General features: G+C 58.5%; 1 protein-coding gene and 2 non-coding genes across 3 annotated transcripts; 1 reads left to right on the forward strand and 2 right to left on the reverse strand.

The window, feature by feature from the left end:
- Positions 1-3,149: 3,149 nt before the first annotated feature.
- AMSG_20098 lies at positions 3,150-6,982 on the reverse strand. The gene has a single exon (XR_001290155.1). It is a non-coding gene; the product is annotated as a 28S ribosomal RNA (ribosomal RNA).
- A 180-nt stretch (positions 6,983-7,162) lies between these two features.
- Positions 7,163-8,991, reverse strand: AMSG_20099. Its single transcript, XR_001290156.1, has one exon. It is a non-coding gene; the product is annotated as an 18S ribosomal RNA (ribosomal RNA).
- Positions 8,992-11,416: 2,425 nt separating this feature from the next.
- On the forward strand, positions 11,417-11,735 carry AMSG_08956 (uncharacterized protein; the record flags this gene model as incomplete). The annotated part of the gene is made up of 2 exons (XM_013899468.1): positions 11,417-11,635; positions 11,670-11,735. 2 exons carry the CDS (start codon positions 11,417-11,419, stop codon positions 11,733-11,735), a joined length of 285 nt encoding a protein of 94 aa, XP_013754922.1.
- Between the last annotated feature and the right edge of the window lie 7 nt (positions 11,736-11,742).

The raw sequence follows: 11,742 nt of genomic DNA on the forward strand, positions 1-11,742 counted from the left end.
CCGCACACGACCCCCACCACCCTCATTGCAAGATATGGCCAATCTGATTTCACTACTACTCTACTACACGCCCACACTACCCCCATGCACAGTCTCCAATCCACAGCTACAGTATTCCAGAATCCGAGTTCTGCCACCCGAGGCCCAAGTTGTTGGCCCTGTGTCCCTTCGAAGGTGCACACCCCGCCGCGGGCCCATCTCCGACCCCCACTCCCCACCATCTTCACCCACAACCACCACACCCACACCACACCTGCCTACTATCCCTACAACCTCACCCATCCAATCTCCGCCCGCGTGGACGTACCTCAGCCGACACCAGCCCGTCAACAGCATCGCTGCCGGCCGCCTGCTGCCTGCCGCTGACCGCCGCCGCCCACCAGCGCCATCCGCCGCCCACCAACCGGCACGCCACCGGGGCCACCCAGGCATGGATGCGGGACGGGAGGAGGTGCATGCGGGCAGTGACATGGGTGGTGATGACTATCAGGCCCTTGCTGCACCCCCCCCTACCTCCCTCTCTCTCCCGCCTTGCCCATCCCAATACCACCCGGCCTGCTGCTGCTGCCGTCGAGCCGTTGCTGCTACCGTCGACGGCAGACGGGGCCAGTGGGCCGGAGAGGGCGAGGAGGGAGGGAGGGAGGAAGGAGGGAGGGGGCGGTGGTTGACAAGAGTGCAGTGGTCTGCTGTTTGAGCCCGAGTCCTGCCGTACGTACCGTCGCCTGTCGACTGCTCGCTGGCCAGCAACTCGCCGCTCGCTCGCCCGCGCGCCCGACCAGCCGCAGCCAAGCCAGAGCGAGCCGGAGCAAGCCCAGCACGACCTGCGGCTGGCTATACGGGAGGAGTGGCAAAGAGTGAGGGTGAGGGGGTGTAGATGGCTGGAGTGAGATGAGTGTGGTGGTGGTGGTGGTGGCTGGTGCTGTGGGCGAGGTGCGAGTGGTCGAGTGACGGCCAGCCACTGGTCGGTCAGCCACTCGTCGGCATGGGCGGCGTGCTGCTTCTGGTGGTGCTGGAGATGAGCAAGCACGAGCTTGAGGCGGCGATGACCAGGTTGTTGATGGTGGGGGTGGTGATGGGGATAGTGATGGGTGATGGCTATGGTTGGTGATGGGAGTGATGGTTGAGGCGGCGGCGGTGATGGTGGCGATGGCGGACGACGAGGTGAGGCGGTGGTCGTAGCTGAGGCCGAGGCTGCGACTGCTGGGGAGTGAGAGGGAGAAGGAGAGGGGATGTGACGAGGGGGAGGGATGAATGAACTATATGCCGGGAGGGAGGCAGCTGGTGTGGATGACCATCGGCGCCGGATCGCTGCCGGGCGGGCCCAAGTGAGCGATGGCCAAGGCGAGCGAGCGAGCGGGCGGGCCGAGGCTGAGGTCGAGGATGAGGGCGTGAGATCGGGATGGCAGGGGCGAGCGTGAGCAAAAGAGCGAGTGGGAGGGGAGGCAGATACAGTTGACCTGGTGCGAGTGATTGTCGTCGTCGTTGTTGTTGTTGTTGTTGCTCCACCACGGCCGCCGACGCCCGCCCGCCGCCCGCCGCCCGCCGACCCCACCCACTCTCACTCCCACTCCCCCCTCACCAACACCGACATCGACACCGACTGACGATGACCCAGCCATGACCATGGCCTGGCCTGAGTTTTCTCTCGCTCCACCTGCCCCGCAGGCCACAACTGCCTCGGCCCACGCCATCAGCTACGGCCGCCCGGCTGCGTCGCTGCTGATTGAGACCGGGCCCAAGTCTGGCTGGCCGAGGACAAGGCTCTCCCCCTATGACTGGCTGGGCCCAAGTGCGATCGAGTTGCCGATGGGGCGCTGACGACGGGCACGGCGAGATGGACGACGACGAGGAGCGCGACGAGAGGGAGGGTGAGAGGTGGACGGCAACGACCATGACCAGTGTTGCTTGCTGGCTTGTGGTCTTGATGGTGTCGGCGTTGCGTGCGCGTTGGACCGACCTGCCTCGCCGGCACCCGCCTCGCCGCCTGATGAGCTCACATGCCACCCTGACATGATCAACCTACCTCTTGCTCTTGCTCTTGCTCTTGCTCTTGCTCTCCTCCCTCTCCTCTCTCTCCCTCTTCCTCTTACTCTCCCTCTCCCTCTCCTCCCCCCCACTCTTCCTCCCCCCCCTCCTCCCTGTCTTCATCATCTCCTCTCCTCCCCTCCTCCTCTCTCCCCTCCTCCCTCCCTCCCTTACTCTACCCCCAAGCCTGACTGCCGATGCTGGTGCTGGTACTGTTGCTGGTGCTGCTGATGATTGCTTGCGCCAGGCCCAACTCCTCTGACTGTCCTCTGCTACTCGAGGGCAACCAGCCTGTGCTTGCCCAAGTGACCGACCGACCGACCGATCAACCGACCGACCAACCAACCAACCGACCAACCAACCGACCAACCGAGTGAGTGATTGATTGATTCATTGACTGACTGACGAGTGACAGTTCGATCAGTGGCCGGGCCCAAGTCTGGATTGTTCAAGACAAGGAGGGGAAGGGGGGAGGTGGTGTTGGTGGTGTCCTCTATCATCCGCAGCATCCCGATGATGTCTGTATCCCCAGGGGGCTGCCGCCCCCCTGGACCCCCCGCTGCGCTGCGCTGGCTCGACGATGGTGTTGCCCTGGGTCTTGGGGTGGGCCCGTTGATGGTTGGTTGCCTGTCCCCAGACCCGCTGGCGTTCGGTCGGTTGGTCGGTAGGTCGCACTCGCTCACTCCCCTCGCTACCGCTCACTCCCCTTGCTCACTCCCCTTGCTACCGCTCACTACCAAGACCTCGACCTCGCTACCGCTCGGTACCAAGACCTCGCTGACGCTCGGTCGTTGACCAACCTCGCTGACGCTCGGTTGCCACGGCCCAAGTATGTACGGGCAAAAGATCAATCGCATACTCTAAAAAGATAGGGCAAGGTCTCAAAAGTTCGTGGCAAACTCGGCCACTCAGCTTCCTACAACTCCCCATGCGAACAAAGTCATCTACAGAGGATCCACGCAAGTGACTACCGCGTACTCCACATCTCAAAGACCAGCCCTTGCCCACAGCTTCGTGAAAAAGGCAAGGACCGAGTCTCCCCCCGCGTTGCCGACAGCTTGCACTGCCCTACTCTGCGCTTCTGCGCCGCTCGCCACTTGCATCCAGTTTCCCGTTACTGCTTGCCTAAGCATGGTTTCCGGCTTAGAGGCGTTCAGCCGTAATCCTAGACAGGGTAGCTGCGCGGCGTGGCCCTCGACCAACCGCAAGACCAATTCTGTCGAACAACGGTTCCTCTCGTACTGAGTTGCTCTACTTGCCCAATAACGCTCCATCGGTAGGGTAAACTAACCTGTCTCACGACGGTCTAAACCCAGCTCACGTTCCCTATTTGCGGGTGAACAATCCGACGCTTGGTGAATTCTGCTTCACAATGATAGGAAGAGCCGACATCGAAGAATCAAAAGCAACGTCGCTATGAACGCTTGGCTGCCACAAGCCAGTTATCCCTGTGGTAACTTTCTGGCACCTGCGCCAACAAGGAGCGTTGTCAATCAGGGTCGCAGGATCGATAGGCCATGCTTTCGCAGCTGGACTCGGTACTGAGGAGCCCAGTCAAACGAGCTTTTACCCTTTGTTCTACGAGAGGTTTCCGTCCGCTCTGAGCTCATCTTAGGACACCTGTGTTAGCCTTTAACAGGTGTGCCGCCCCAGCCAAACTCCCCACCTGACTATGTCTTCGGACTGCGTCAACAACCAGCTTGCGCTGACTGCTTTGCTCAAGAACGGGTCGCTTCCGCGCCCGCCCACACCTCACCGAATAAGCGAAACGATGGCACCGGTGGTGGTATTTCACGGCCGGCGCAAGCGCCTCCCACCTATCCTACACCCGATGAATCATTTCACAAAGTCAGAATAGAGTCAAGCTCAACAGGGTCTTCTTTCCCGCCGATTGTGCCAAGCCCGTTCCCTTGGCTGTGGTTTCGCTAGATAGTACACGGGGACAGTGGGAATCTCGTTAATCCATTCATGCGCGTCACTAATTAGATGACGAGGCATTTGGCTACCTTAAGAGAGTCATAGTTACTCCCGCCGTTAACCCGCGCTTGCTTGAATCTCTTCACATTGACATTCAGAGCACCGGGCAGAAATCACGAACCGTCAACACCATTTCCGGCCATCGGTTCGCTTTGTTTTAATTAAACAGTCGGATTCCCCTTGTCCGTACCAGTTCTGCGTTGGTGCAAGTAAATTGCGGGGACAAACTCTAAACTACCCCTGGCCGAGCCCTCCTCAGCTCATCAATCGCCCTCGGCTTGCGCCAAGCCCGACTCACGACTGACAAAAAAGTCCTACCAGAACAAGCCCAGAATGCCTCCCGCGCACCCGCAGAGCCAATCCTTTCCAAAGTTACGGATCCAGTTTGCCGACTTCCCTCGCCTACATTCTTCTATCAACCAGAGGCTCCTCACCTTGGAGACCTGTTGCGGTTATCGGTACGGCGCGCGCCCAGGTCGAGGCGCTCTGTTGCCAGGCCCTCAAACCCTTTGCCTCTTCAAGGGACGTCGCGAGCTCCCCGGAGGGGGAAAGAAACGCTTCTCCCCCTGCACGAGCCCAATCACCCCTCCTCTCCGGCCAAACCGTTTCCGGGGCTGAGGGCTCTTGACCAGAGAAGAAATCTCTGCCCGGGTCTCACGCCATCGGCAGCAAAGGGTACGTCTTTCAAACTCCGTTGCCGGCTCCCTCGGCGGGATCGCCCTCTTAAAAAGAGGCCTCCGCTGCGCGCGGGCAGGAACTCTCCCTGCTTCCCTTTCGACAAGCCTCGCTTCCGCAAGACACTCGTTCGCAACTCCGCAGAGCCTTAGGTCCGCCTCACCCTCGGCGCAATGCGCTTCCGAGGAACCCTTCTCCACATCGGTCTTCAAGGCTTCCGCTTGAATACTTGCTACTCACACCAAGATCTGCACTACCGCCCGTTCCACTACGCCTCACGGCTGTAACAGCTTCTCCACGAGCGCCACGCCTTCTTACTCAACAACGCCCGCGTTGTTGGCCGGGTATAAGTGAGTCGCTTGAGCGCCATCCATTTTCAGGGCTAGGCCATTCGGCAGGTGAGTTGTTACACACTCCTTAGCGGCTTTCGACTTCCATGACCACCGTCCTGCTGTCTTAATGAACCAACACCTTCATGGGTTCTACATGAGCGTCCACTGAGGCACTTTAACCCGCCGTTCGGTTCATCCCGCATCGCCAGATCTGCTTACCAAACTGGCCCACTAACGGCTACCCATTCCATCCCGCTGCCGCCAAACAAGTGCGCCAGCGTCCTTGCCCATTTAAAGTTTGAGAATAGGTGAAGGGCCTTGCGCCCCCGAGCCTCTAATCATTAGCTTTACCAGACAAACTGAAAAATGCCGCTGCTATCCTGAGGGAAACTTCAGAAGGAACCAGCTACTAGGCGGTTCGATGAGTCTTTCGCCCTATGCTCACATCAACGATCGATTTGCACGTCAGAACCGCGACGGACCTCCATCGGAGTTTCCTCCGACTTCGCCCTTCACAAGCATAGATCACCGCCTTTCGGGTCCCACCATGCCTGCTCCCCTCGTCGCGCCTCAATGTTGCGAACAACGCCGGACGCCCGGGCCCGATGCAGCGACTCGCACTTCTCGGGTTTCACTTTCATTACGCACTGCCCTAGTTTGCCACTAGCTCACTCGCAAGCATGATAGACTCCTTGGTCCGTGTTTCAAGACGGGTCGATTGATGGCGCGCCAGTCTCGCTCGAGCTCGACGTCTTTAAAAACAACTCCGATCCCGCTCGAGTCCCCACGGGCTCGACACTGCCTCCAGACTCGCAGAGTCCAGTCCATGGAACCACCGCTTGACGCTGGCCAGGCCCGTAGCCCTGGCTACCCTCAAACGCCCTCCATGCCCTGCCCTCTGCTACTCTGCGGCCGCATCCCTGCGGCCCGGCACTGCCTCTCTTCATCACGCACTCTTTCCGGCCACGACTCCAGCTACCTCCCTGTACCAGCACCCGGTTGCCCGGCCACCTACCAGTCGAGTTCCGCTCGCCGCTTCGCCGCAAGAGCCCGCACCCGCAACGCGCTAAACTCCAGGCCTCGCAAGGCCTGGCCGCTCCTCGCCACCAAGCGCTTCCCTTCAACAATTTCAAGTCCTTTAACTCTCTTTCAGGGTCCTTTTCATCTTTCCTTCACAGTACTTGTCCGCTATCGGTCTCTCGCTCATATTAGTCTTCGATGCTCCTTACCACCGCCTTTGAGCTGTACTCCCAAACAACTCGACTCGCTTGCCTGGCCCCTGATCGCCACTCCTCCCCGCCCATCCACGGGATTCTCACCCTCTCTGATGTCTTGTTCCAAAGAACTTGTGCCGGGGTGGTCACGTGCCGCTCAGCAACGCCAGCCTCAAAGCCACAATCCGCTGTTGCCACCGGTTCCAGGCTTGGACTCTGCCCCGCTTCATTCGCCATTACTGAGGGATCCTTGTTAGTTTCTTTTCCTCCGCTTAATAATATGCTTAAATCCAGCGGGTAACCTTGTCTGAGCCGAGGACACTTGTTCGATGGTGCCTGGGGGGGGTTTAGCATGGGGGCGGAGGGGGTTTGCTGTGGGGAGAGAACGAATGCTAAAGCCGCTTGCTCCTTCTCAAAGCTTGTCTCACAACTAAGCTCAAAAAACAACAAACGTCAACCTCACCCTTCATCTCGGACACACCCACTACTCCCTCAACCCTCCCTCACTCCGCCACAACTCTCAATCTCCCTCAACGCCAGTCCGCTCACAAAAAAGAAAAGCAGACACGGCACCTCACCCATCCACTACTGGGGGCAAAAAATCTCCGTCACTCGACCACACATGGCTAGACTCTCACGCCTAGCCGCCATTTGCGTTCAAAATCTCGATGACTCACTGGGCCTTGCACTTTGCACTAGCTATCGCGCTTTGCTGCGTTCTTCATCGTCGCGAGAACCAAGATATCCGTTGTTGAAAGTTATGGCTCGTTAACTCTGCGTCTTACCTCCTCCTCTACCGTGCCGCTGGCTACTCGTAGTGTACTCACTCAGGTCACCTGGCTCGTCCTCACATCTGTTAAAAAGTGCTGAGGAGGAGCTGGAGAGCAGCACACGAGTGCGCACGCTACTCTCAAAAACCCCCCCCCCTCAAATCGCTGGTAATGATCCTTCCGCAGGTTCACCTACGGAAACCTTGTTACGACTTCTCCTTCCTCTAAATGCCAAGATTTGGTCAACTTCCCCGCTTCCCCCCCAGTTGCCCAAGAGGAGCGCAGAGTCCAGAACCCTCACCTTGACATTCAATCGGTAGGAGCGACGGGCGGTGTGTACAAAGGGCAGGACGTAGTCAATGCGCGTTGTTGACGCGCGTTTACTAGGAATTCCTCGTTCAAGATCCAAATTACAAACATCTATCCCCATCACGGACCAGTTTGCAAGATTACCCGTGCCTTCCGGCACAGGTAGCTCCCGCCTTGCGGCGGCAGCCCCACTCGCTGCCTGCTCCAGTGTAGCGCGCGTGCGGCCCAGGACATCTAAGGGCATCACAGACCTGTTATAGCCTCAAACTTCCTCTGGTTACAACACGCAGCAGTAGGAGTAGGAGCACGGGCCGCTAACAAGTAGCGCCCTCGCGCAGCAACCCCCAAGGTCTCGTTCGTTATCGCAATTAAGCAGACAAATCACTCCACGAACTAAGAACGGCCATGCACCACCATCCATAGAATCAAGAAAGAGCTCTCAATCTGTCAATCCTCGCTATGTCTGGGCCTGGTAAGTTTCCCGTGTTGAGTCAAATTAAGCCGCAGGCTCCACTCCTGGTGGTGCCCTTCCGTCAATTCCTTTAAGTTTCAGCCTTGCGACCATACTCCCCCGGAACCCAAACACTCAGATTTCTCATAAGGTGCTGGGGAAGTCGTGAGAAGTCTACTGCCTTCCCCAATCCCTGGTCGGCATCGTTTATGGTTAAGACTACGACGGTATCTGATCGTCTTCGATCCCTAACTTTCGTTCTTGATCAATGAAAACGTCCTTGACAAAGGCTTTCGCATCAGCTCGTCTTCCTCCAATCTAAGAATTTCACCTCTGACGGAGCAATACGAATGTCCCCGACCGTCCCTATCCATCATTACTGCGCAGTCATCAAGACAACATCATGCCTGCTCCAGTCAAATCGTTATTCCATGCTAATGTATTCAAGGCAAAAATGCCTGCTTTAAACACTCTAATTTGTTCAAGTAAAGCACACGAGAAAGCAGAGAAAATTCCCTGCCCTCCCCGCGCGCATACAGTCTACACGTCCGCCCCAGAGTCAAAGCCCTGAGCCGGCCGCAACTAGACTCAAATCCAACTACGAGCTTTTAACCGCAACAGCTTTAATATACGCTATTGGAGCTGGAATTACCGCGGCTGCTGGCACCAGACTTGCCCTCCAATTGTTCCTCGTTAAGGCTTGTACTTTGTACTCATTCCAATTGGGCCCCAAAGGGGTCCCATCGTTATTGTTCGTCACTACCTCGGCGTGTCGCCATTGGGTAATTTGCGCGCCTGCTGCCTTCCTTGGAAGTGGTGGCCGTTTCTCAGGCCCCCTCTCCGGAATAGAACCCCATTCGCCGTCACCCGTAACCACCATGGTAAGCCTCTATCTTACCATCGAAAGTTGATAGGGCAGAAATTCGAATGAACCATCGACGCTTGCGAACAAGCCCTCGATTCGTACAGTTATCATGACTCACCAAAGAAGACACACAAGTGCGCCATCGTCTTGGCCTCTAATAAATACCGCACGCCCCAGCAAAAATGCTAGGCCATGACTCCTTGGCGTGTATTAGCTCTAGATTTTCTACGGTTATCCATGTAGCGGCTTCCATCAAAGAGACTATTACTGATTTAATGAGCCATTCGCAGTTTCACTGTAAATCGCTTACACTTATACGTGCATGGCTTAGTCCTAGAGACAAGCATATGACCACTGGCAGGATCAACCAGGTATCTCTCCTTGTCTGCGGTGTCTGGCGCTTGCCCGGCTCCGCAGAGCGTCAGAAATCGTTCGAAAAGTGGAATTTTGGGGAAAGGGGGGGGTGCCAAAAATTTTGGTCACTCTCCCCCCATCCCCCAGCCTCCAAAATCACATCCACCTCACGCACTGCTTCTTACGACTCAAGTCAAGTACTCTTTCGACAAGAAACAAACGACGCACATCTCTGCACCCCGCTCCTCCCTGCTGGCTCTCTCTCAACCACAGTTCGTTTCAGCCCCGGTCTTCTTCAAGCGCATCACAGAGCCCGCCGGAGCTTCCTCCGACGCCCCCTGCCCAACGCCCCGGGTCTCCCGGCCTCGCCCAGCACCAGCTTGACCTGGCCACTCCGCTCAACCGGCTCCTTCCTCCACTTGCCCTGTCCTAGCTCGCAAGAGCCATCAGTGCAACTCAACAAGCCCACTCTCCCGCCATGCCGCGCCGTCTTGCTTGCCAAGTCGCCGCGGTCTCTAGCTGGTATCATGCGCTGCCGCTGTTAGCTTCAGCCTGCGCCCGCGCCCTGGCCGTAGAGCCAGAGCCCGGACCCACGCCAGTGCTCGTGAGGGGTTGCCCGCCTCTGTGCCGGGGAGAAGTTGACTGTTTTCACACATTGTGATAGCAGTTCTCTCCCCACCACGAGTTTGGCCACAGAAATTGACAAACCACTTGGTTTGTGGTGGCTGTGAGGATGCATATTGTGGGTGGTGGTGATGGGGTGGTGGGGTGGCGCACTTGGTCGGAATTGGTTGGTCGGGGTCTGGGGGGTGATTATGGTTATTGCACCACACCCGTCCAGCCTCGACACGCTTGCCATCACTCGCCAGCCGTCGCGAAGCCGACCACCACCATCATCATCACCATACACATCCCCCCCACACACACACACATGCGCATGCATCCACATCCACTTGCTCGCCATGGCCACATCCCACCAACCCCAGCCAGCCAGCCGTTGATCACAAATTCTCACCTGATCACAAAACCTCACCACCCACCCCCCCGCCATCAAACATCACACACCACCCATCCCAGTCCCAGCCCAAACACCCACATGCACTGGCCGTCGTCCGCGACCTACCTGCCATCCACACATTGCCAGATGGCGCTGCCTGCTCCCTCCAGCTGCTGAAGATGAGACCCAGACACATGCACCGAGCACAACTATGCCTCGCACATCCGCCACACAACCGTCATCGCTCTCCCGCAACCAGCACGCCCGACCATCCATCCCATCAACCCCATCAACCCCATCACCTGCTGCTGCTCAACCATCCATGCCCACCCGCGCCGTCCTCTGCAATCCAATCACCCCTCATCGCACATCAACACTCTGTCCTCCTTTATCCCGATCTCCCCCACACCTTCCCACCGCCTCAGCCAGTCCTCCGGATCGTCCTCGATCAAGCGAGGTCAGCCGGCCAGCTCTTCTTTGCTGGGCGTCGTGCTACCTCCACCTGACAGCGACGTACCTTGCCAACCCCACCCATGTCCCTCGCCCGTTGTCCTCGTCGCCGCCACCCGCGCACGCACCCTGACTCACGCCCCGCGGCCGCAATCTGATCTCTACCATCGAGGTGTTGCGCATGCCGACTGCCACGGATCGCACCCTCGCTCGCAGCCGAGTGCTGCTGACACCAGCCCCATCGTCCTCCTCGCCGACGTTACCGCTGGCATGACGACTGCCACGCCGTTCATGGGCTGGGCAAACAACAAGCCGACCACGCTCCGTCCACCGCAGCCGCCGGCAGCCTGGGCACCACCGCCCTGGCGGTCGATGCAACGTCGTCGTTCTTCCTCGATAACGCGCTGCGGTTCCAGCTCGCCATCAAGCTAACAGCGGAAGCAACAAAGCCCTGCCCTGCTCCGCCCAGACGAACAGGACATCCGGTTGCTCGACGACAGCGAGCACATGCCATCACCCCTGCCCAGACTCGTCGTCGCCAGATCGCGGCACAGCCCTTTCCTCGCGCACCTGCTCCAAGGCTACCCTTGACTTACCTCGCGCACGCCCTACCATCACCCAACCGGAACTCCCGGCATCGCAGCACGCCCACTCTCTGCTTGGCGTTGCTCAGTCCCATGTGGCCCCAACCGCTGCATCGCCTGACCCGCTGCAACGCGCTCTCCCTGGACGCGCTCAACACGCTTGTCACCAGCGGCGTGCGCCTCTACGATCTCGATGATGACAACAAGCACTCGCCCACATCCCCTGTGCCGGTTTTTGTCGGCCTCATGATCGACTGACGGCGCCACCAAGCTCACCAACGGCATCAACAATGCCACTCACGCCCTCTTTGTCGCCCTCCGCGTCTTGCCAACCATTCCGAACTCGGCTAACATCGTCTGCGAGTTTGTCACCCGCCGGTGTAGACGCCAACGCTGTTGAGCCCATGTTCAATATGCCCGTCATTCATGTCGCTCTCATCGAGGCAATCGCCACCTTGCGCAACGAGGCGGAAAGCGAGAACAGCAAGGCCATGAATAAAGTCTACGATCTCATCGGTAATGGTACTGCTTCTGAGCCAGTGGCCTCCTACCTTCGTCAGACCATCGCTACCGGCGGCGACATCACTCGCGTGGGCGAGCTCAAGGCCAAGCTCGCCGACATCGAGGACCACGTCACTCGCCACGGGCAACATCGCCGCCCTCCAGGCCGACCGCGCTCACATCCTCCAGCACGTCGACAAGGCCATCGCTATCTTCCAAGCACGCCGCTAGTCCTATG

This window comes from Thecamonas trahens, assembly GCF_000142905.1.
Source record: "Thecamonas trahens ATCC 50062 unplaced genomic scaffold supercont1.44, whole genome shotgun sequence".
Lineage (NCBI taxonomy): Eukaryota > Apusomonadida > Apusomonadidae > Thecamonas > Thecamonas trahens.